A 25324-nucleotide genomic window follows, 5' to 3' on the forward strand; every position below is an offset into this window, starting at 1 on the left:
ACAGATTAAAAATACATTTTAAGAAGCTATTAAATTAGAAATAAATTTTATAGGGGCGCCTGGGTGGCTTGGTTGGTTAAGTGTCTGACTTCAGCTCAGGTCATGATCTCACGGTCCGTGGGTTCGAGCCCCGCATCGGGCTCTGTGCTGACAGCTCAGAGCCTGGAGCCTGTTTCAGATTCTGTGTCTCCCTCTCTCTCTGCCCCTCCCCTGTTCATGCTCTGTCTCTCTCTGTGTCAAAAATAAATAAAAGTTAAAAAAAATTAAAAAAAAAAGAAATAAATTTTATACACACACACACACACACATGCACACACACACAGAAATATGAGAGGCAGGGTCACTGCCTTGAGGGTATGTGCCCGTAATGGAATGCTCTGTGAATGGACTCCTTTCTCTGAGGTCCTTACCATCTGTAAGGTAAGGCACATTCCATGATCTCCATGGCCTTGTCCTCTCACCCACCGCTTTACAGGCATCTTGAGACCAGAGAAGTCCCATCGGTTTATCTGCCAGTCCCCCTAACGCCACCCCACCCCAGGACTATCCACAATACGAGGCACATCCCTATTTGCATTAGCCGACCCGGCCTTTACCCAGGCTTCCCCAGTCCTGGGAATACCCAGGTCTCCAGGAGGCCCCAGAAGGGAAAGTAAATGAACCGTAAGGAGCACCAGCTATGAGCTAAGCAACCCCCTGGGGTGCTCTGCACATGTTACCTCCGCTAATCCCCACTATAATCCCATGTTGTGTCCATTCCATAGAGAAGGAAAACTGGGGGCCCAGGAGGTGGGAAATGTGCATGAGGTCACCAGGCCAGGGAGTGCAGAGGTGGAAGTCACACAACGGTTTGGTCCTCACTCACCGATAACTCACTGAAGGACGGCCGCTGACCCATTGGGCAGGTTGACACAAGCCCAAGACCCAGCCTGTTTTGTTCAAACCCTTGACCTTCGCTCGTGCCTTGAATCCCAATACCCATTTCCACTCCTCTGCAGGGTTGGTCTTTTGGAATGTCCATTAATCCTGTGGGCTTCTTTTAGCCACTTTCTCCTCATTAAGTCTGGGTGGGGACGGGTGTGGCTGAAGCTCCGGCCCTTCAGCCAAAGCCCGAGGGCCCCCGGCCAGCATGATGTTTGCACTCAAAGGCATTCAACAGATGCCTGTTGGAGTAAAGGGACAAATATATGTCCATCTGGGTGATGTGTCACAAGTTTTAAAAAGACACCCACTCATCCAGTGGCTGCTTCCTTTGGTCATAAATCAGTAAAAATCTAATGATGGGGAGGAGGAAAAAGGATCGCATTTTCTTCCATTAAGACCAGCAATCAATCAAGCCTGCTGAAAGCCCAGCTAAATTTAGCATGAGATATGGGCTTTCAGAAAATCTTCCACAGTGTAGGAGGCCACTAAAAATATAGCAAAAACAATGAAGTCACCACAGGATTGATGGACACGTATAAAGGGTGAGGGCCCGAGAGATTGGTACAAGGGCCTGCCATACCTTTAAACAGGTCTTATCGATGAGAAGGACCTAGAAAAAAATCTCTAGATGTGAAATATCACTAAGTTCTTCTATTATTAAAACGTGTGGGTAGGAAGGCTAACCGTGTGGATAGGAAGAAAGGGAATAGGAAGGTGCAAAGCCAAATTACTTAGAGAAAACAAATCTACAACGTAGCAAAGTCTTCTAAAGTTCAGGAGAGAAAAGCATTCTGCGGTCAAGTGGTCAGGTACGTTGGGGAAATGCTGAAGACTGCATTCCCCTTGTGCATGAGCTTCCAAAGCTCTAGGAGATCCGGGAATAAAGAAACCTGTCCAATGTTAAATGCGGTATTTTCCAATATTTATCTGAATACAAAACTTTACTTTTGTTATTGACATAAACCCCGCTACCATCCCATACGGAGAAAAAAAACCCAGCTCTGGGAAACGCTGGTATCAAAGATAATATTCTTTAAGCTGTCGATGTGATTTAAACAGGGATCTGGGGTGTCGCCAAAGACTCTTCCATAAAAACGATCAGCCTCCTCTTTGCTGCTGACCCACAGGATGGCAAAAACAGAGGGGTGGTCCGACAAGGTGTGAGAAACCAAGCCAAGCCCAGCATCTTCTACACGCAAGGCAGGACTTCCAGATGGATGGGCAGAGGAAGAGGACAGAAGCTCTAGTGACCAAAGCCAACAAAGGCGGGATGGTAAGTGGCTAGACCCAGCAAAGCCACGGATAAGAATTTATTCTCCAGGAAGAACAAGCAGGCACCCAAAGACATGCACTGCGGCCTGACAGTAACAGGGCAAATGAGGAGGAAGCGAAACCTTTAACAGCAGTAGTTGGGACAACCAGAACGGGGAGGCGGGCTTCTCCATCCACTGACGCCCTAGCTCCGGGCTAAGCAGTGTCAGCTGAGCACTGCCCACACCAGCACCCCGAGAAAGGCTGGCTGAAGATTCAGTGCTTCCGCCCAAGACGCAGCCATGACAACCCCTAATTTGGCAGGGGGAGGTGGAGAGCTACTGGCCCCCCACTCGGAAGCCATACTTAAAATGGAGGACCTCTCAGGTAACTGTTTTTCAAGCTTTCAGGCCCCATGGTCTGACAGGTATTATTGACTTACAGTTGCAATCAAACGGAATATTTTTATTCACACCTGCTTTACAATATCCTGGACGACACACAGAGATGAACTCGAAACAGATCGCTGACTTAAACTGTGAACGCTAACACTATAAACTTCTAGCAGCCTCTCTTGGGCATATGTTCATCTTGGACATAGCCCGGCTTCTAACATTCAGTGAACATTTACTGAATGATTAGTCGATGTCAACGACTCTGCTTAGCGCTGGATACACGGTGAGAACGAGACAGTCCCTGATGCCAAATGTCTTATCTTTTAGGAGCTTGTTATGCCTTTGTCGTTAATAAAACGATCCCCAACTTCTTGGAATCCGTGTCTATTCCTTGCCAGCACTACCTTGGTCCTAACCTAGCTTTATGGAACTTTTGGGCTCATTAACTGACGAGGCATCTCATCTGCTACATGCTAACATTTTCTCACCAAGAGGATGGGAAGAAGGACATCCAGCCTGGGGAAGTCTAGGGTGAACGAGGAAAAACTGTCAGGTTCCCGAGAGCCTAACAGATGAGCGTCACTGTTAAATCCAACCATCCCAGACTCCAATGTGCTCGAAGAGCCGAGCCAGCCGGGACACCAGGTGAGAGGATGTCAACCAGTCGGAGGGAGCTGGCTAACAGGAAGGAACTGGCCCATCCATTTAACCCCCTTTTTACAGCATCTTCCCCATACTCTTGTGGACACACAGAAATAGGGCTGCTTTGAATTTCTTCTCCTTCACTTCTTTCCCTGGTAGCGGGGTGGGGAGCACAGATTGGCTGAAGGTTGGATACGAAGGAAGAAAAGAATAAAAACGGAGGCTGGGTATCTCACCAGTGGAATATCCAACTGGACGCCCAAAGGAACAGGGGACACTGAGCTCCGAGGGGAGGAGGAAGTGGGGGACTGGGGAGATAGACAAATGCCTGTGACTGCTCAGGCACAGAACTAGGAGAAGGGGCGAGATCACACGGAGGCAGCCTCTGGTCCGGTGGAAGGAAGGACTTTCGGGTGATCTGCACCACCGAGAGCTGGATGGGCTGCCGAACCCACCGGAATCCTCCCACAACCAGGGTGGCCGCCCCCCACCCCCACCCCACGCTCTATTCATGGCTCTCTGCTCTGGGAACAGGGGAAACCCCCCAGCACGGCAGCTGGAGGCCGAGGAGAAGGCCGGCCAGAGCTGCGTTTCCCAGGCATTCCACACGGGTGGAGAGCATTATTTGTGGCACACAGGAAATGATTACGGCCTGACTTCAACACCGGAAGCACCTCTAACCAGTCATAGTGTTGGCTCACTTCATCCACCTTTCGTGCCCTCCAGGGCCTCTGAGCGTTAACAGGGCTGACAGACGAGTCCCTCCCTGGGAGGTCTGTCTTTGCGCCACGGGTGAGAGCACGGTCACCGGAAACGTGGGCCTCTCCAGCCCCAAGGGCTTCTTGACCCACGGCCTCCGGTGTGACCCCAGGAAGCCTGACCTGATGTCGGTAAAAGCTAAGCGGCCCGGGGTCACCTGCAAGCTAGGTGACCACCCCAGCAGACAGCGATGATGCTGACACTGTCACAGCCGGATGGCAATCAGGGGGCCTCCCACAGGCTTTCTGAAACGCTGGGAAGATTTCACAGTCCCTCACCACCATGTTTATGGCCCCTTAGGCTGCAGAAACTCCAGCTCCGGAAACTGAGAAACCTGCTCCCTATCTGAAGCATAAGGACAACCTTTAGAGCACTAAAGTCCTCCTCGGAACCTCCGGTGATAGAAGCTGTACTCTGTTGGTTGGTTAAGGAAACGAGCGTTTCAAAAACCTAGTACAAAAAAAACGAATGTTTCATTAATAACGTTTCTACTGATTACATGCTGAAATGATAATATTTTGGATTTAAATCTTATTAAGATTAATGCGACCTGTTTAACTTTTTCAACACGGCAACTAAGAAAATTTACAATTACACGTGTGGCCTCCATTACATTTCTGTTGGGCAGCACCGTTCTAGAGTTTCCACTCTGGGGACAACAGCCCTTCCCGGACCGAAGTAAAAAAGCCACCACTGCCTTGTAGTCACGCCTGCATGACTCCCTATCACCTAAATCAACTTCTTGCCACTAGGCAACCCAGCAAGCCATGGAACTGACTTTCTACACAGGGCGATAGCTCGGTATGGTTTTCTTTCTTTCTTTTTTTTTTTTTTAAGCTTTCAATAAGCACATAGTGCTTTATTTTTTTTTTTCAACGTTTACTTATTTTTGGGACAGAGAGAGACAGAGCATGAACGGGGGAGGGGCAGAGAGAGAGGGAGACACAGAATCGGAAACAGGCTCCAGGCTCTGAGCCATCAGCCCAGAGCCTGACGCGGGGCCCGAACTCACGAACCGCGAGATCGTGACCTGGCTGAAGTCGGACGCTTAACCGACTGTGCCACCCAGGTGCCCCGGTATGGTTTTCTTAAAGACGGCATAGCCTTGGACCATTTCCTGAAATTGGGTCCCTCCCTCATTCCTTCCGAGCCGAGTTAAGTAATCTGGGAAGGGATGTAGGGTAGCACTCACATGTGATTCCACAATCACCATCCAGCGGGCCTTTGGTATTACACAAATACAAAGCAAAATTACCAAGGGCTAAAAAGAGGCAATGAGGGCACCTGCCTGGAAATTCCAGCTCAATAGATTCACAGAAGACTCCTATGAATGCATGTGCACGTTTCTCGTGTGCTGAGTTTAGCTCACTGCAAGCAAGGTCTCACTTTATCTTTACAGTGACACTATGGGGTTAATACCCGGGCCCTGGATTTTCCCGGTATTGCATTTATAGCCAAGAAGAGAGATTATCCAGAAAGAAACTCGTTACTTTTAAATACATGACCCCAGAAGAGTAATGTCGTATGTGGATGTGTTCATGCGGTTTCATCCAGCAAATTCTTTCCAGGATCAGGGAAGTTTGATCCATTACATCAGGGGGAAAAAAAATAAACGTCTCCTTCGAACTTCAGTCCATGAACCCTACTCATCCTTTGAAACGGACAGTAAGGAAGAAATGATACTGGAACTTATTCATTTGACAAGCGTTTTGGGGGTCCTACTGGATATTAGGCATGGCTCAGAGTGACCATGCCCAGTGTCGTAAGTTCCCTGCCCTTAAAGAGCTGACACTCTGATAAAGGAGACGAACGAACAGTAAGTACCAACGTGTTACAGGCAAAAGTGTGTCCTTCCCAAACCCCTATGCTGAAGCCCCAGCCTTTGGTGCCTCAAAACGTGGTCCTATCTGGAGACAGGGTAATTAGTGGTAATTAAGTTAAAATGAGGTCTTTAGCATCGGCCCTAACCCAGCATGACTGCCGTCCTTATAAGAAGAGGTGATGAGGACACAGACAAGCACGGAGGGAGAAGCAAAGGAGGAGGGGGTGGCATCTGTGAGCTTGGAGAAGGGCTTCGGAAGAAACCAGCCCTGCCCAAACCTTGATCTCGGACCTCCGGCCTCCAGAACTGCGGCTATAAATTCCTGTTGTTGAAGCCGCCCGTCCATGGGATTTTGATAGGACGGGGCCCGAGCAGGCCAGGACGCCAAATAACAAGCGGGAAGAAGGCCCAGCCCACCCGAGGGGCGGGGGTGTGGAGAGGAATCAAGGTGGTGGGCAGTTATGCTGGAGAGGGAGCCTCGCGGCTAGATCAGGAAAGGGATGGTTTGGGCAGGTGGGGGTGGTGGGAGGACAGCGACAAGGGTGAGCGTGAGGAGTGTGGGAGGCCCGGGTGGCCTGATGTACGGAGCCTCACTTCCAGAACAGATGTCCCCGCACAGCAAGAGTTGTTTTGGAGGCAGGGGCCGTGTTCGGCGGGGCTCCATCTGCGCGGGGCTCCACGGCGTTTGGCAGGTGCTCAACAAACGGAGTGGCCCCAACAGGCCCACCTGGATGGAGGTTGCCACACCGGTGATGCGCGTCGAAGCGAACTCAAAACGCAGCGTGGGGGGGAGAAGGGCAAAGCCGTCAGGTGGCCGAATAAGATGTGAGATGATCCGAGCTTCCAAGGGCGGGCCCCAGGGCTTTTCCGTCCCTGTTGCCCCCCACTCAGCCGCGCCTGGCACCCAAGACATACGTGTTGGTGGGCCGAATGCGTGAACCAGACTTCAAGGTCTTCAAAATACTCATTGACGTTTGTTTTTTATTTTTATTTATTTTTTTAGAGAGAGTGAGAGAGCATGCAAGCAGGGGAGAGGGACAGAGGGAGAGAGAGAGAATCTTAAGCAGGCTCCACACTCAGCACAGAGCCCGACATGGGGCTCCATCCCACGACCCTGGGATCATGACCTGAGTCGAAACCAAGAGTTAGACGCTCAACTAACTGAGCCACCCAGGTGCCCCCTGACATGCATGTTTTAAATGGCTGAGGCCAGGGGCGCCTGGGTGGCGCAGTCGGTTAAGCGTCCGACTTCAGCCAGGTCACGATCTCATGGTCCGTGAGTTCGAGACCCGCGTCAGGCTCTGGGCTGATGGCACAGAGCCTGGAGCCTGTTTCCGATTCTGTGTCTCCCTCTCTCTCTGCCCCTCCCCCGTTCATGCTCTGTCTCTCTCTGTCCCAAAAATAAATAAACGTTGAAAAAAAAAATTAAAAAAAAAAATGGCTGAGGCCAAAAACAGATTGGGAAGTCCAAAGAGAGAATGAGAACCTCCATTTCCCCAGGCCTCTCCCTTGCTCTGGGCTCACCAACCCACCCCGAGCCTCTCTCCTATCCTGGACAGACCACATCAGATGCACATCAGATGCAGACACACATGTGCAGCCCTGAGTCAAGTTCTATGGCCAACATGGGAACCCAAGCACCGATGTGCCTGGAGACAGGCCTCCCAGAGCCAGGACCCTCTCTTCCTCAGACCGATCTGATGTCATCAGACAGCAATCGACACTTCTTATGGGCCCTGGTGCTATGATTACGTAATTGGTACAAGGTCACAGAACTACTGAGCTGCCACATGGGATTCAAACCCAAGACCTGGCTGGTGAGCAGTTGCGAGGTCCTGAGTAAATCAAACACTCAAGTGTCAGATTCGTCAACTCTAAAATGGGATTTTATTTTGTCTATGTATATAGAATGACAATACATGTAATTTTATGTATAATTTATCGCATGTCATTAGGTTCTCATAAGGACTAAATGTACATGTAAAACACTTCGTGCAAATAGTCAACATTCAATAAAAATAGTTACTGTCACTGTTATCATGGACTTTTTTTTCCGTTTTGCACAGCCCCAGTGCAGCATTTGAAAAAGAAGCAATTTCCTGTCACACAAAACTTGTGGGATGCGTCGGTAGACTTTACTTTGGGGTCCCCATTATTCCAAGTATAATGACGCAGGTCTACATCGGTCTTGTGAGAAGACCCCAAAAGCCAGGGGTCGGGCTTTCAGGGTGGGGGCTTCCCTGGCTGGCTGCGATGTGGGAGCACCCTTTCTACCACCCACATTCATTACATCCTCAAACACAGGGGTCACCAGGAGCCTGGTGTCCCACTGTAACCTGCAAGGGAGGAGAACGTGTATGACCACCATATCTGTCAAATGCGGGAAGAACCCACACAATCTAAGTCGTCTCTCATTCTCTTTGCTCCGAGAGAGCCGACCCCAGGAAAACAGGAAGAAAGAAAAAAATCTTAAATTATTCTGCTTATTAAGAGCTTGTCCTTCAAGAAGTTCCTAGTCTCTGGGGAAGAGAAATGGATTTCTGACATGGCTGTACCCAAAACACTCCGGTGAAGTCAAACAGAACTGCCAAAAAAGTTATGCTCCGTAAGCTGACTGCTGACAATTCTGTCTTTCAGGCGACAGGCAGTGAGCGGACAGGGGACCCCGGCTCCCGCACCAGCCCTCCTATACGGGGCCCTCCCTCTGTTACCGCCAAGCATCCGCGTGACCCAGTGGGTCGCACAAGGTCACAATGAAGCCAGAGTGTTACCGGCAGAACTACATTCCCTCCTCACTGATGGGGGGCTCTCCCACCAGCAGTGCGAGGGGAGAAGCTTCTGGCCCCTCTGAAGCCTTGTGATGCCCGGGAAACGGCCCAGCGATGGTCTTCATCCTACTCGACTTGTAACTCTTGGTACCTATTTGTTCCAGCTCCTTTCCTCGTAGAGTGCGGTCTGTGGACCAGCAGCACGGGCATGACGGGGGAGCTTGGCAGAAATTCACCTCAGACCTGCTGCATCAGGCTCTGCACATGACACTTTGCACGGTCCCCAGGTGACCGGTGTGCACGCTGCACAGGGGCCCCGGGAAGCCGGCTCACAAAGGTAACTCTGTCTTTCTAACTTGCTCCGTTCCGGATGAAGGAAGGTGCCAGTTATGCGACCATCTGCCCTCCTCTCTTCCCACATAGATTTCTCGTTTGGGCCACACTTTCTATTTCCTTCTCACCATCTGCTGCTAATCAGTAAAATCAAAAAATCCCCCGAACACCTAGGAAATGAGTCTTGATCCATTCCACACAGGGAGGCAGCAAGGCAGAGCCATAGATGTACGGGCTAGAAAAGGAAAGAGGCGCTCAGTGCTAACTGGACCCCTACTATGGAGTCGATATTCTCCTGCCCATTTTCAGCCAAGGAAACTGAGGCTGAGCAATAAAGGTGAAGCAGGTTGCCCATGACCACGTGACCGATGAGACAGAGCTGCCCATCCTGGCTTGTGCCATGCGGGAAAGTGCTTCAGCTGCTGTGCTCACAAATGCTGAGTTCAGAAGGAATCACTCTACCCCATATCATCAGGACAGGCGACCTTTATAAACCACAAGGCAGTTTTGCAATCTGTCTCCAACTTTAAAATGCTCTTGCTTTGGACCCAGCAATTGTGTCTCTCTCCTCTATACTGCCACCGTTTATACAGTTTCAGGCCACAGAGAAGAAAACAGAGGACATCAGATGCAAGATTGTGACACTCCTTCAGGAACATCCGATTTTCTCAGTTCTAATGCTCTTCCCCGCCCCTCGCGGTATATGGCCTATAGACACCAGGTGGATACAGGCACGTGTGTGTGCATGCGTATGTGTTTATGTGTGTGACTGTGTACACGCTCCAAAAGGACCCTGGAAAGACAGACCGGAAACTCAGGTTTTAATCAACATGTGTAAATACAAAGTGAAGCAGCCCAATGTAACTTCCAACCCAGTGCTTTAAATTCCCATTTAGCTTACGAGGCTTGACTTGTAGGACCACGTGTCCTGTGATGACTCCATGCCCTCTTGTCACAGAGTCTACAGGTTGTCCACCCAGGGTCCATCCCTCCTCCTCCTGTCATAACCAAACTTCAATACTGGCACTGGCCAATATGGTAGTTACTAGCCACATGTGATCACTTGAGTTTAAACTTGGAGTGAAAATTCAATTCCTCAGTGATACTAGCTACATTTCAAGTTCTCAGTAGTCATATGTGGTTAGTGGCCACCATAAGGGACAGTACAGATAACAGCACACTTCCGTCTCAGAAAGTTCTACAGGACAGCAGAGGTCTCCACTGTTAGAGTGTGTAGGACGTCCAGCCACAACTGTCACCTCCCGACCTCCCTTAAGATACGGTCAGTGAGTTGTTAGAAGTCACTGGAGACTCTTCCAAGGGGCCTCAGATCAGATGGAAAGAGCCTTTTGCCCTTCTCCCTTTGTGGAAAGCAGACACAGTAGCTAGAACTCAGCAGCCTTCCTGGTACCATGAGGAAAAGGTGCTCCTAATGTTTGAGGAGTGTCTTTGCTTCTTCTCTCTTCCCCTCAGCTTGGTGACCTCCTCAAATCTCACGGCTTTGGGTACAATCTATCTGCTAATGACTCCCAAATTTATACCTCCAACCCAGACCACCACTCAACCTGCAGGTTCATATATACACGTAGCCACTTCACCATCTAATGCGCCCTTCTAACTCAATGTGTCTAAATAGGAACTCCAGATCTTTCCTTTACAACCTGGTCCACCCGCAACCTTTCCAATTCCAGTTGAAGACACCACCATTGACAACTCCATGCTTCCAGTTACTCAGGCTGAAAATTTTGGAGTCAACTATGACATCTCATCCCCTGATACCTGACTATCAAAGCCTCAGGATCCACCTTCAACAGGAACGAGAATGCAACCACTTCTCCCCAGCTCCACTGCTATCACTCCAGGGGAGTCACCAAGCTTTCTTCCCGGATGCTTGAATAGTCCCCTAAACGTATCCCTGCTCCTATCTCATCTCCTATGGCCCATTTCAACATGGCAGCCAAAAGGGTCCTTTCAAAGTAAGAGCCCTTACTTCAAAGTGGAAGGTAAGACCGCATCGCCGCTCTGCTCCCATGTATTCAAGGTAAACGCAAGTCCTCCCCACGGCCTGTGGGGCCCTCCGTGGTCTGCCCCATGCCCACCACTGCCACCCAGACTCCTCTCCTCCAATCCCACTCTCACACCAGCCCTCTGCCCCTCCTCAAACACGTCTCACACCCCAGGACCCTCTCTGAATGGTTCCTGCAGGAATCCATCTTGCTAGCTGCCTGCCTCCTCCCAGTCTCTGCCCAGATCCCACCTTCTCGGTAAGGTTGCCTTGACCTCCAGAACCCCAACGCCGCACTCCCAACCTGCTTCATCTTGCTCTATTTCTTTTCTTTTGCCATCGCCCTCATCACCTAACAAGATTTAAATTACTCCTTTATTATACTTATTGTCTGTCTCTCTCCACTGGCACGTAAGCCCCCAGAGGGCATGGATTTCTGTCTGCTCCCAGACCTGAGAACCCACACAGTCCAGGACGTAGTAGGCACTCAGTAAATACTTCCTAAGTGAAAGGTCATGAGAATCGCATCCCTGAGCCACTGAAATAACACCAGAAACTTCTCTCCTGTAAGAAGTCTTATAATGTGGGGAAAGGTCAACTGATGTGCTTAAGCCCCTATAGCCAGGTCTCCATTCCTGGTGGCTGGATGGATTGCTGTGAAAGCCAAGGGTATCATGCTGTATCCACAGAGTGCAAGGAGAACGGGGAGCTCCTTGCGGAGGTAATGATACTGGAAGGCCTACTAATGACCCAATCAGTATATCACCTCCCAGGAGCTGGAACTTACCTCTGCTCCAGGGAGCAGAGGAGACGTGGTGAAGCAAATTATCCTGTTATTATGGCCATCTCCTTCAAGTCCTTAGCTGACTTGGAATTCTTCCTCAGAAGCTTTCCCTGGACAGACCCCCCCCTCCCCCGCAACCGCCACCCTTACCAGATACAGTCATCACCCTCTGACGGATGTCTTTATCCACATCCTATCTCGACTTGCAGTGCAGCACAAAGGGAGCTCTCTTCCCCCACTTCCCCTTCTTGCAGCTCCCAGCCAAACACATGACTCTCGTTTTCAGTCTGGGCTTGAGCCCCCTAGCCAGCCTCGGAGATAGCACCGGATGACCGATGAGCTGGCCGCAGGGTCTGCTGCCTTTGTAAGAAGACACTGGGCTCGTCCACGTTCATCCAGAAGCCACTGTGGGCCCTCCCACATGGAGTTGGACGTGTCTCAGACACAAATGCTCTACCTGGGAGGAGACAGCAAGGGCTGCGTGGCCTGGTGGAGGCAGCTCTGGGGTAGACTGAGGGGCCAGCTACTCCACAAAGGGTGGTTTCCAGGCCTGGTACGTCTTAATTCATGTGGAGCTCCCTTATTAGGTCAAAGAACTCTCAGCTGGCTTTGGGAACAGGTGCCTCAGGAGGGAGTAAAGACAACAAAGAAAAGCATAATAGTACATTTTGGGCCACCTTGATATGCTGCTTTTGATTAGAGTAATTGGTAAGAAAAGGGCAGGACCAGCCCTAAGGTTCTACTCGATCCGATCACCATGCAAGAAAACCGAGGGGCTGAAGAAAGCGGCCAGCCCAACCCACGCTAATCAGGACTGGGCCAAACTCAAGTCTCCAGAGGTGATGGGATTCCCAGGGTTTAAACTGGCCTAAGGGAGATCATCTCCCCTGTCCCAGGCCCTTTTCCTCCTCCAAGACAACTCCACAGTCAGCCCATGTTTCTTTGGTGTGTAAAGGGTTGCTGAACAGAACCCCAACATGCATACATGGGGTGGGGAGTGAGGAGTGGCTACCTCGATAAACTTAAATAAAATCTTTTTCATTATTTTGAATGGAAACTATGAAACTACCTAACAGTTTCCATCAAAACACAGAGTGCCTCTGAACCCAATGTACAAATAGAAGAGCTGTGGTCTGGTAGTTAAACTAACCCCACAGATTGACTTTCTGATTATTTGTCAATCTAAAAAACCACAGGAAACAACAATGAAAAGACGCCGATAACCAAACATCTGTGTGTAAGGCAGGACTTGAGTGATGTGACCAGCTTAGAGACAAACACAGCAGACACAGTGGTCACAGCCAGCGGAACATTCTGTAGCGGGCTTGTAAGAGCCAATCGTTCAATTTTCAGAAAGCACATGAGCCAGTGGTTAAAACAGCCATTCTTAACTTGCATAAGCGTACCATCAAATGAATTAAGTTAAAGGAGGATAATAAATACTCAAAACTCATTACTTCCCAATTATTTTATTATGCTTTATTATTATCTATGGTCTTAAGGTTATCAGATCTGGCATGTTCCCTCATATGTGGTAGAAATACTATACAATAACACACTACGGTACATCTCTTCCTAACGCAATGATGTCACATTGATACAACGACATCAGCCACGGTGGGAGTATTTATACCAGGGAAACTGGCAGAATGCTCTAAGTCAGGTCCTCTCCCCCAAGCGCTGGTTGTTACACATTACGAGCACACCACAGCTCCGCGATGTGGTCATCGAAAGCTGTTACCCGTGGTGGCCAGGTGCTCCTCCCAATAAACGGAGAGCTTTGCAATCTTGGGCAAATTACACAGCCTCTTTGTCCACGCCAAGCCAAGAGGGCGTGGCATAAAAGTCCTGGGTTGGCTGTGGCTTACACTTACGAGAGGTGTTACAGTGTGGTAATGAAGGGCCCAGCCTTGGGAACCCCACTTGCTGGGTTCAAATCACACCTCTGCTTCTAGTCAGCTGTAAGGTACGAGTAAGTTCCTTGACTCCTTTATGCCTTGTCTTTTAACTGCCCCAAATAAGGATACCAGCAATCATTACCTCTCACATTAGTGTGAGAAGAAAACGAAGATTAAAAGCAGTCAGACAGTGACTGTGTTTGCAGCTTCCGTTATCATTACTCTGAATGTCCAATGTCGTGGCAATTCTCTTAGTGAGAACCACTTTCAAAGGGGGTGTGCTTACCAAATTCTTTACTACTAATTTCGGTATTATCACATCCCACTCTTTTACAAATAGACTATTATCTACTGGAGAGGATCACAGAGAAATCCTGCTGCTTTCAAAATTCAAGTTCACTCTGGGGCATCTGAGTGGCTCAGCCAGTTGAGCATCCAACTTTGATTTCGGCTCAGGACACGATCTCATGGTTCATGAGATCTAGCCCGTGTCGGGCTCTGCGTGGACAGCATAGAGCCTGCTTGGGATTCTCTCTCTCCTTCTCTCTCTGCTCCTCTCCCACTTGCACACTCTTTCTGCCCCCCACTCTCAAAATAAATAAACTTAAAAAAGAATTAAAAATTTAAGTCAACTCCAAAAGTTTACCACAATTAAAAGTGAATATTTAAAAACAGAATTACCGTATGATCTACAAATTCCAATTCTGGGTATTCACCCAGAAAAAACAAAAACACTAATCTGAAAAGATATCTGCACCCCTATATTCACTGCAGCATTATTTACAACAGCCAAGACATGGAAGCAATTTAAGTGTCCAGGAATGAGTGACCGGATCAAGACGAGGTAGTATGTCTACACACACACACACACACACACAAATAAGAATTTACTCCTCAGCCATAAAAAAAAAAAAAAAAGATGGAAATCCTACCATTTGCAGCCACACGGATGGACCTTGAGAGCATTATGCTGAGTGAAATAATACAGAATAAGATGAATGCCTTGTGATCTCATGTATATGTGAAATCTAAAACAAAATTCACAGAGAACAGACTGGTGATTACTCGAGATGGGGGTGGGTAGGTAAAATGGGCAAAGGAGGTCAAAAGGCATAAATTTCCAGTTTTAAAATAAATAAGCCCTGGGAATATAATGCACAGCATATGCTATAGGCAATAATACTGTACTGTATTTTTGAAAGTTGCTAAGAGACTAAATCTTAAATAAATGTGTAACTAAATGTGGTGACAGATGTTAACTATACTTACTGTAGTGAGCATTTTGCAATGTATACATATGGCAAATCATTAAGTACACCTAAAACTAATATAATGTGCTATGTCAATTATATCTTAATTTTTAAAAAAAAGGGAATAAATAAGCCATGGAGGAAATTCCAAAACATGAACTACTAAGAGATGATCACTTTGAAAGAAATCACTTTTACAATAAACACGTAAGGTTTAGGTTTGAGGGGGTAAAGAAAATCCTCGTAACCCTTGAAAATCATATCTCAAATAGAGGGACAAAACCAGGAAGACAAAACACATCATCAGGTGTGGCTTCAAAAGAATAGTAGTGCTCTAAAGGCATCGACAACATACAGGTAAATCCAGAGTAAATAACAACGAACAGAAAGTTGTCTCCTCAAATGAGGACTTCAGCCGCAATTGATATAAGGCTTGTCTCATACAACATACCAAAAAAAAAAAAAAGCCTATGATAAAACCATCAGTGTTGACGCCATGCCTCTGTATTTATATCGGCCTTGTTTCCAGGAAAAAAAAAAAAAAATTTGAGGTGGGCAAAGCCGTTGTATGAGAATTATTGTACCTTCCGAGCTTCCGTCACTGATCCCAAGGTCTCCGGTGACACTGTCCAAACTCAGAAGACCAAGGACCCTTCAGTCCACCCAGCAAAGAAATCAATGGCCAAATGGTACTCACAGAGGATAGCAACACCCCTGTGGAACGTCCACCACACCCCTTCAATTCCTGATCACTCCCCAGTGTGCCCCCCAGCTCTCCACAACAGTCTCCCGGAGGAGGTCGCCAGAGGAACCACACTCCGGGGGTTGAATTCAAGCACGGGCTCCAAAGCCCAGCCACCGGTTCCTTGTGACATCTGTGTGACCAGAGTGCATCACATGAGCCACTTTGCAACGGGGCTGAACAGTGATGGCAGCTTCCTTCCCACCTATCAATTCCAGCCATCTCAGCCTCCCCACGTCCCCTGCCCCACGTTATAGCATGCCTTTAACAAACACTCGGGCTATCTGTGCCACCTACAGCCAACGAGAACCTGACAAAGGCAGAAAGCTCGCTGCAGGAATGAAGAAAGATACCCTCAGTTTTCCTCGGGCACGCCACAGTTGAAAGGCTCACCCTTCTCAGGCAGGACACGTGTCCAAGGCCACCTCAGAGACCACCAGGGCCCCTCCATCTGTCCTCTTCAGGGGTCCTAGCAAGCCCTCAACCGGGACACTATAGACTCAAAGCGGGGAAGAAGAAATGACTGCAGCTGGAGGGGACGTTTCTTGCATGTTTAAGGGCTATCCCGCTTCCCTAGGCAGGCTGAGGGTCTTCTGAAAAGGGACCGTGCACCACATCGAGAGAAGCAAAGTGAGCTTACTAACCTACAAACTCCAGGTGAAGTGAGCTTGGAGCTGGCTTATTTATTTATTTAATGGTTTATTTATTTTTGATAGAGAGAGACAGAGTGTGAGCAGGGGAAGAGCAGAGAGAGAGAGGGAGACACAGAATCCGAAGCAGCCTCCAGGCTCTGAGCGGTCAGCACACAGCCAGACGCGGGGCTCAAACTCACAAACTGCGAGATCAGGACCTGAGCTGAAGTCGGACGCTCAACCGATTGAGCCACCCAGGCTCCCCTGGAGCTGGCATTTAGAAAATCCCCTGGGCAGGTTAAATAAAAGAAGGGATAGTCTTTCAACAGAACACCAGGCGGCCATGGCAAAGAACAGGGAAATTTCGTGCACCAATATGGAACAACCCTCAAGATGCCTTAAAAAAAAAAAAAAACAAAAGTTCGGTTGAAATATAATCCATATACAGTAACATTTACCAAGTTTAACTCTACACTGTGATGAGCTGTAATAAATGTATTTGATCATATAACCGTCACCACAGTCATGATCCAGAATATTTTCATCCCCCCAGAAAGGTCCCTCTTGCCTCTATGCAGTTAATTATCCCCATCTCCTCCCCATCCCTGGCCCCCGGAAACTACTGATCTGCTTTCTGTCTCTGTAGTTGGCCTTTTCTACAATGTCGTATGAATGGAACCACAGGACAAGTAGTGTTTTATGTCCAGCTTCTTTCGCTTAGCGTAATGCTTTGGGGTTTGGTCGTGTTATTGCACGTTATACACACATACACGTGTTGTCACACACATCAGTAGTTCTTTGCTACTGCTGAGTAGTATTCCATTGTACACATTTACCAAAATTTGCTTCTCCGTGTAATTGGAAACTCTAAAAGGAAAATGCAAGCCGCTCAGCAGTCTGCCACTGCATGCTTCCAGGGACGTGAAAAGGGGACGTAGGCACACAACTTTGTGCATTTATTGACAAGCTCTTGAAACACACACAGGAAACCGGAACCACGGCTGCCTCTTGAAGAGAAACAGAATGGCTGAGATACGTCCCTTCTCCGTGTACCTTTTGGTACAGTTAAAAATTTTTTTAAGTATGGACAGCGACTAGGAATTCAAATAAATAAGCCTTAAGATGACTTCCTCCATCTATATCCCTTTTCTCCAAATCCTACAACTTTTTTTTTTTTTTTAGCTATTTCCTTCACTCATCCAGATGACCAAAAAGATTCAGCGTGCTACTTTCCCGATAAAGAAGGAAATGTTCCCGTTTTCCTTTCTCCTGTTCCTCATGGAGTTCTTACACATCCAACTGAAATTTCCCTTAACTATGTGCTTCATAGGAAAGGAAATAAAGCCCTCTAACATCTGACCGCTGCACCCAGGAGATCCAAAGGCCCTGCCAAAGCACAGCCCGTCGTGTGACCGGAGCTCGGTCGGACGCATCTTGTTGGATGTGAGAATGGAAACAGACTGGACCACCTGGGCAGAGCCCGAGGCATGACCTCTGAGGAGACCTGGTGGCCAGAGATGCCCTTCCCTTTGCCAGACCAGGCCGGCCATCTGGCCCTGCCAGCGACAAAGGGGCTGTAGTATCTTAGGGTTTGAACTCTGCTGAAAAACCCTCCCACAACACGAAAGCACAGCCACGTGGACATCTGCAGCTCCTCAGGAAAGCCCGTGCGCATTCATACTCCCTTGTCTGGTGCGGGGTCGGGGGTTTTCCCCTCGTCCCATTAATCCTAGTTCTTGGCTCTCCTGACAATGTCTGACACACGGCTTTGCTCACTGAAGGTTTTCCGAAGGCCTCTAGAGGGGTCGCCGGTCCTCACGGTTGGGAATGACGTAACTGACCCCGTGCCCGGGCCTCCCCCCGACCTCCCTGGAGAGTTCCGGCCACTGCCCTGCTCTCTGACTCCTGAGGAGGCTCTCACCTGCCTGGCACACACACGCATCCAGAGTCCAAGGCCTGGCTTCTCCAGACACTGTGTGGGACTTGAGGGCGGAGCCCAGGTGCCACCCCGGGGAACACACACGCGTGCCGGGAAACAAGGGGGGGGGTGACGGGCCATGCTTATTCGGTCTTCAGCTGGGGCCACAGGCCTGCAACTCTTCCCTGCTGCATCATGCCACCAGCTCCCAGCAGCAGGTTCCCGGGGAGGCGGGCAGTCCCCACCCCGACCGGATGCTCCCTGGTCTGGCTCCAGCCGACCAATCAGTCACTTCAACGAGGCTCGGCGGGACCAGCATTTGTTCTGTGCCTTTCATCCCCAAAGCAGGAATGAGGACAAGCTCCCGGGACACAGGTGGCTGATGGCCGCATCCCCAGGGCAGCGGCCGGCCGTGGCCCGACGGAGCCTTGAACAGACAACCCTCAGCAGGCAAGTGGGGGAGGTGTATCCAAGCAAAGCAGAGCAGGGCCAGGCCTTCCCAGACAGGGCTCAAGACACGGCTTTCCACAGGGCTATCTCGGGACCCACACGTTTGGCAAGTCATCCCCCAGGGAGTACCCCTCCGGTCAGTTCGGTGTGGTGTCCACTGTGTCCTTGACACGTCCCTAGCACTCCAAAATTTCCCCTCCTCGTACACAGGAAGAGTGGGCCACTTCTCCCCAGACTTTGGCAAAGGATGAAATCCAGTTAGAATCTGAGGACGCTGTTGTGTCTTCAATGTATTTATTTTTACAGTTACTTTCTGTTTGGTATGCAATCGTGGGTTTTCTGCATACACGAGGGTACAAAGTTTCCGTTTCAAGTTATTCTACTGGAGGCAAAAAGCCAGCTGATTTAAATAAAAAAATATGAAATAAAATACCACGGGAGGCATGTGTTTGAGATATAAAAAAAAAAAAGCAACAACCATGTAGGTGGTTATATACACGAATATGATCACTGAGGTGCCAGAAATGCTGGGGTGAACATGAGCACCCGAGATGCGGAGGCTTGAGAGGCACGTTCCGGAAGAAAAGGGGTCAGTTCACCTTGACAGGAGCTCAGAGCACATATGACGTGATGCAGACGATGCGTCTAGAAGTGTGAGCCGAGGGCAGGTTGTGGGGAGCGCTGAGGCTGAATGGCTTTCCTCCAGTGACAGGGAAGACCCCTGAGAGGCTTGGAGCCACTTTATTAATGGGAGGGAGCCCATCCCCCAAACTGGGCTGCTCTGGGGGAGGAGGGGAGTTAAATTGGGGCATGTGGACTCTGAGGCAGAGAGGCCAGGGAAGCAGCCAGAACCGCCTCTGCTCTGTGGGCCACAGCGAGCTCTTGAGAACAGACCCCGAGGAGGATGGGACTTATCACCAAATCCCGTCCCTGCTGGAGGCCCCACCAGGGCTGAGAAGGGAACAAAGCGTGGGACAACACAGCTAGCCTGGGAGGGGCGGGGGGGGGGCAGGTGTTAGCTCAAACAGTCTTCTACAATAGAGATATTTAAATTTATCGCCATATATGGAAGGAAAACTTCTAGGGAAAAGAAGGAAAAAAAAAAAAAAAAAAAGATTGGAATAGGCTTAAAGCAAAAAAGAAAAAAATACCTAAAGATAGCCTAAACAAAACACGCCCAGCCCTTAGCGCCTGCCTCACTGTCTGCTGGCCATATGGTGTGCGATAAGCCAGAGCGCTTTTATTTACCTTCCGTCAATGTCTGCAAAGCTGAGAGCCAGCCCATCGAGAAGGTTCCACTTGCAGCAGAGGCTACACCAAGCCCTCGTCCCCAGACAGCCAGCATCCCCCCTCCAGCCCCTGCTTCAGGAGGCTGGCCCTGTCTCTCCCCCTGTCTCCTGCCTCAACTCCCACAAGAGCCACGGCTCCCCCAGCTGTTTTCCCATGATGGACAAACCAGGGCCAGGCCTTCTGCCTCCTCGGCCAGCTGGGCTGCTGGGCCACACCACGGACAGCCAGCCAGCTCCCCAGAGCTCGCCCTCACTGGCTCACTCTGCCATTCACCAGGGTCCTCTGCTATGGCCCAGACAACAAGAGATCAATACATTTTCTCAGTGGATATGAATCATCAGCCACCTGAGCGACATTTGACAGGGATGCTGCTTCTTGAACCATAAAGGCCACAGAGGCACGAGCCTTCCTCAAGCATCCCACCAGCCCCATGTCCTCACGTGAGAAGACAGTCAAGTATTAATCATGTCCTAATTTCTCTAGGTCCAATGTACTAGACTGTCCTCTTGCTCCTCCCGAAGACGACCCAAATCATCACATACAGGTATGTGCTCCCACTGCCCTCCCGGGCTGCCCTCACTCTCCCCAATCTTCTGACCACCCCCTTAGCCTCTCTTCTTGACGACCATGGTTCTTTTGTGATTTTAGATTTTCTTGGTCTTTTAATTCTTTTTGGGTTCTATACGCGGACACAGAAGTAAAAGAAAATGACACTTAAATATGAAAGAACTCTTTGCAATTAAATCCACAACTATATATGTTTAGCTCCAGAGGCAGGCTCCCGAGTTCCCATTCCCACCCTTCCAACAGGATGCCCGGTTAAATCTGAATTTCAGATAAACAAATAATTTTTAGTACGTATATCCCATGCACTATTTGGGCTACGCTTCCACTAATATATACATACATATATATATATATATATATATATATATATATATATATATATACACACACACACACACGTACATATACACATATACACGCACACGTACACACACACATATATGTGTATATATATTTTTTTATTTTTTATTTTTATTTATTTTTTTCAATATATGAAATTCATTGTCAAATTGGTTTCCATACAACACCCAGTGCTCATCCCAACAGGTACCCTCCTCGATACCCATCACCCACCCTCCCTTCCCTCCCACCCCCCATCAACCCTCAGTTTGTTCTCAGTTTTTAGGAGTCTCTTATGCCTTGGCTCTCTCCCACTCTAACCTCTTTTTTTTTTTTCCTCCTCCCCCTCCCCCATGGGTTTCTGTTAAGTTTCTCAGGATCCACATAAGAGTGAAAACATGGTATCTTTCTCTGTATGGCTTATTTCACTTAGCATCACACTCTCCAGTTCCATCCACGTTGCTACAAAGGGCCAGATTTCATTCTTTCTCATCGCCACGTAGTATTCCATTGTGTATATAAACCACAATTTCTTTATCCATTCGTCAGTTGATGGACATTTAGGCTCTTTCCATAATTTGGCTATTGTTGAGAGTGCTGCTATAAACACTGGGGTACAAGTGCCCCTATGCATCAGTACTCCTCTATCCCTTGGGTCAATTCCTAGCAGTGCTACTGCTGGGTCATATATATATAAATATGCTGCTTATTAGTGAATTTAACTAGGAAGGCTTTATGTTTATTTGCTAAACTCTGGCAACCTCGGCTATCGGGAAGCAGCCGGACCAACAGCCTTGGGCAGCCCTGCTCTGCCCCTCTCGTTACCCCCAGAGGCCACCACGGAAACAGCCCTGCCCCCAGCTGACACCTCATCACCTCATCATTGCTGTTCCCTGAGTGCACTTTGCAAAGGCCTGCAGGCTCTTTGTGGCCCCATCTTGAGGCCTGACATGAAGGGCAACCCTTCAACCAAAGCGAGAGGTCGCAAAGAGCCCTGAAGGAAAGCACTTGTGGAAGAGACCCAGCACGAGGAAGCCGAGGGCAGATGTCCCATCTCTGGGAAGTATGGACACACCAAGCATAGGCACTTAAAAGGTGTCGCAGCCTGTCCTGGGCAGCCCCCCACCCTCAAGGGCACCCACAAACTAATGTAATCTAAGACCTAGAGGCATGAAGGGCTGGCTGGCTCAACACTTTATAAATGGCCTTCACCCGGGCCATAGGGCTGCTGGTCTGAGCAGGCCCCGGCACGAGTCCTGGCAAGAGACATAGCCCAACCCCACTGAAAAGCATCTCAGGGGCACGGACGCACGGGCTCTGGGCCAGACCGAGTGCCATGGGCGTGTGGGGCATTTCTCTACATACGATCCAGAAGCATCAAGAAGCAGCTGTTACCCTCCTGCTCCGGCACCAACAACTCAATAATGGAATGAGACTCTACTCTGCGGACTATTTTTACTCTCGTCCAGAAAGCCACGGGCTAATATTAGGTTGAACTACATGAAAATACCAGTTTTGTAAGTCAAGAATGCCAGAATATTGGCAGCTACATATGGCCCAAACAAATAATAATGCCAAGTGCCTGCTGGGAGTCAGACTCCGCCCAAGGCCCTTCAGGTATACGTGCCCACTTTAGAGACGGGCAGAAACTAAGACACAGGGAGGTCAAAGCACCACCCAGCAGGACGCACACCAGGTCTGTGGGACTCCAAAACCCACATCCATTTTGCACCCATGTGGCCGGTTCACATGGGTCGTTCTATCTCCCGTGCTCTCTGCCGGTGGGTTGGCACCTAGCCACGGCTGCAGGATCGGGCACCACCGGGACCCCCACCCTGCCGGCACCTGTCTACACAGAGGCCGCCCTGTAGCTAATCAAAGCCTGGCGTCCGGAATTAGCAGCAAAGTGTATTTAACAAACACTCTCAAGAGGAAAAAAATACTTGAAAGTTTATTTAGAGTAAGAGGGAAAAGGGGCCAAAAAAAGCACTCCTAAAATAAACAGAAAGTAATCAAGGGATAAAACCTAGCCCAACTAGTTTTAAAATGCCTTAGCCATGACTATGCACTAACATGCAGTGGACCACTGAGGAAGCCATCAGGCGCGGTGTGATCCAGGACCACTGCAGAGCCAGACACACGTGCTTCCACGGCTCTCCTCTGACAAGACCGCCGAGCTTCGAAGAGGGAAGAGGACGAGAAGCCTCCCAAAGGACAAGTCAAGGTCCGAGAGTGTCACTGGTCTCCTGGCCCACCATGACCCCCCGCCCCTGCCTCCGAGGCTAAGACCAGCACAGTAAGATAAATAAAAGGGCCGTCGGGCTCCAAGTTGAAAAGAAAAAGTGAATGTTCTCCTCCTCGTGAAATAAAGTGTCAGGAGTCAGAGCGTTCGTAACACCCAACAAAAGTAGTTCCCACGAGCGTGCAACGAATACCCACAGGGATTAAGGCTTGAGAATAAAAAAGAGGACTGACCTTCACGTGGGCCACGTAGTGGTGACACATCTCCTCCATGTGGACCAGCTGCAGCTTCTCTGTGACCTGACCCACGGACTCGCCCAGCAACACAAAGTAGACCCTGGGCAACTGGCCCTTTGCCTTTTTGGCCACATCAGCCGTCAGAACGTAGTTGAGGCCTGCCAATAAATAAGGTCAAGATGTCAGCACTCGGAGAAGGCCACCTCAGTGCCCCCTCAAATGCTCACGAGCGCATTTCACACACCACCTAGCCCTCCACAGCACAGAGGACGGCCGCCCCAAGTCAACACCTTTGCGGAGAGAAGCATGCAGCCAGGGCCCTCACAGAATCAACACACACCCAGGCTGCCCCCCGCCTCCCTGGTGATGCTCTGTGTGCCACACCCCCTGGCTCTCCCTCACTTAAACCCCATGAGCTACCAACTGAGTCACCGATAGACGCCTCAACAATTAGCCGTACTCAACACAGCGTCCTGAAAAGGGGATACCATGGTGAACCTGTAGCCTATTACTAAAATCTGCAGAAATGATCACGGCTGCACGTTATCCTGATTCCTATAAAGCAACGGGGCATATGCCCTACACAGGGAGCAATCACCCAGTAATTCACAGATGCTGAGTCGTGCTCTCCAAATTTTTTTTTAATATTCATTTATTTTTTTAAATTTTTTTTAATGTTTGTTTGTTTTTTGTTTTTTGTTTTTTGAGACAGAGAGAGACAGAGCATGAACGGGGGAAGGTCAGAGAGAGAGGGAGACACAGAATCTGAAGCAGGCTCCAGGCTCTGAGCGGTCAGCACAGAGCCCGACACGGGGCTCGAACTCACGAACCGCGAGATCACGACCTGAGCCGAGGTCAGACGCTTAACCAACTGAGCCACCCAGGCGCCCCTAGTCGTGCTCTCTAACTGCTACATCTCTTGGACCGTGTGCCACCAGGTCCACCCGGCACTGACTACAGGCCAGGCACTATTAAAGGCATGTGACATGGAACATGAACCGTGCAGGCAAAGCCCTGCCCTCATGGTGCTTACACTCACAGAAACTCAGACATAGGCTAAAGCTGACTTCATTCCCAAGTAGGTGAGGATACTGATCACGTATGTATATTACAGTGCCCATCGTTCCAACAAAACCATGACCACTGTGGGGCCTGAACTCAGGCGTACTGCAATGCACTCTTGAAGACAAAAACTCCACCTATAGCTGAATGTGTGATGTCAGATGGCAAAAGCAAGGGTGACACGGTCTGGAACTTAAAAAAAAAAAAAAAGTTGGTTACAACATAGGGCCACCTGGCTGGCTCAGTCAGTTAAGCAACCTACTCCGGCTCAGGTCATAATCTCACAGTTCAGATGTTCGAGCCCCGTACGGGGCTCTCTGCTGTCAGCACGGAGCCTGGAGCCTGCTTCGGATCCTCTGTCCCTCTCGCTCTCTTCCCTTCCCCCACTTGCGTGGGCTCTCTTTCTCTTCCAAAAATAAATAAACATCCAAAAAAAAAAAAAAAAAAAGATGGTCACAGCATAGAATGCACGTTGGACAAACCCAAAAGGCTTTACTTCCATTAGTTCAGAGTCAGTAACCCTACAACAATGTGTTTCATTCGGCAAATAGGGCTGTGGGGTCAATGGACCCAGCTCGCTGCTTTTCTGCACCACAGAACCCTGCTTCAGAGGCCAGTCCTCTGTGATACTTTTTATTTTTTAAATGCTTTGGGGATTCCGGGGGATGTGGCAGTTTTCAAGTGAGAGAGAGGGAACGTTCTGTCCCCAAAATTACCAGATGAGGCCATGGGAAACCATGCCCAGGCCCTGTCTCCACAAACCAGCCCCTTAGAACCTGGGGCTCTTGCACCTGTAATAAGCACTCACATCTGCCCACATTTAAGTCTGTGAAGCAGGGCAGCAGCGATGACTCTGGCTTTTAATAGCATCAAAGGGATCAGCCACCAGGGTACGTACAAGCAAGGAGGGAGGAAAGTGACCGGGACAGGCATTCTGCAGCTGCCACAGGGCGTATTTTTGACGCGCGTAATGGTTTTCCTGGGCCTCTGCCATCTCGGGGATCTTCCCATGCCC

The 25324-nt window shown here is 49.3% G+C and overlaps 1 protein-coding gene across 1 annotated transcript in view; it reads right to left on the bottom strand.

Annotated features, from left to right (window-relative positions):
- Positions 1-25324, bottom strand: part of ITGA9 (integrin subunit alpha 9) — a 345274-nt gene that overhangs the window by 231691 nt on the left and 88259 nt on the right. The window contains 1 exon segment of the mRNA XM_045436561.1: positions 23245-23405. Within this exon segment, the coding sequence (XP_045292517.1) occupies positions 23245-23405 (161 nt within the window).

Source organism: Leopardus geoffroyi, chromosome C2 (genome assembly GCF_018350155.1).
Source record: "Leopardus geoffroyi isolate Oge1 chromosome C2, O.geoffroyi_Oge1_pat1.0, whole genome shotgun sequence".
Taxonomy (NCBI): Eukaryota; Metazoa; Chordata; class Mammalia; order Carnivora; family Felidae; genus Leopardus; species Leopardus geoffroyi.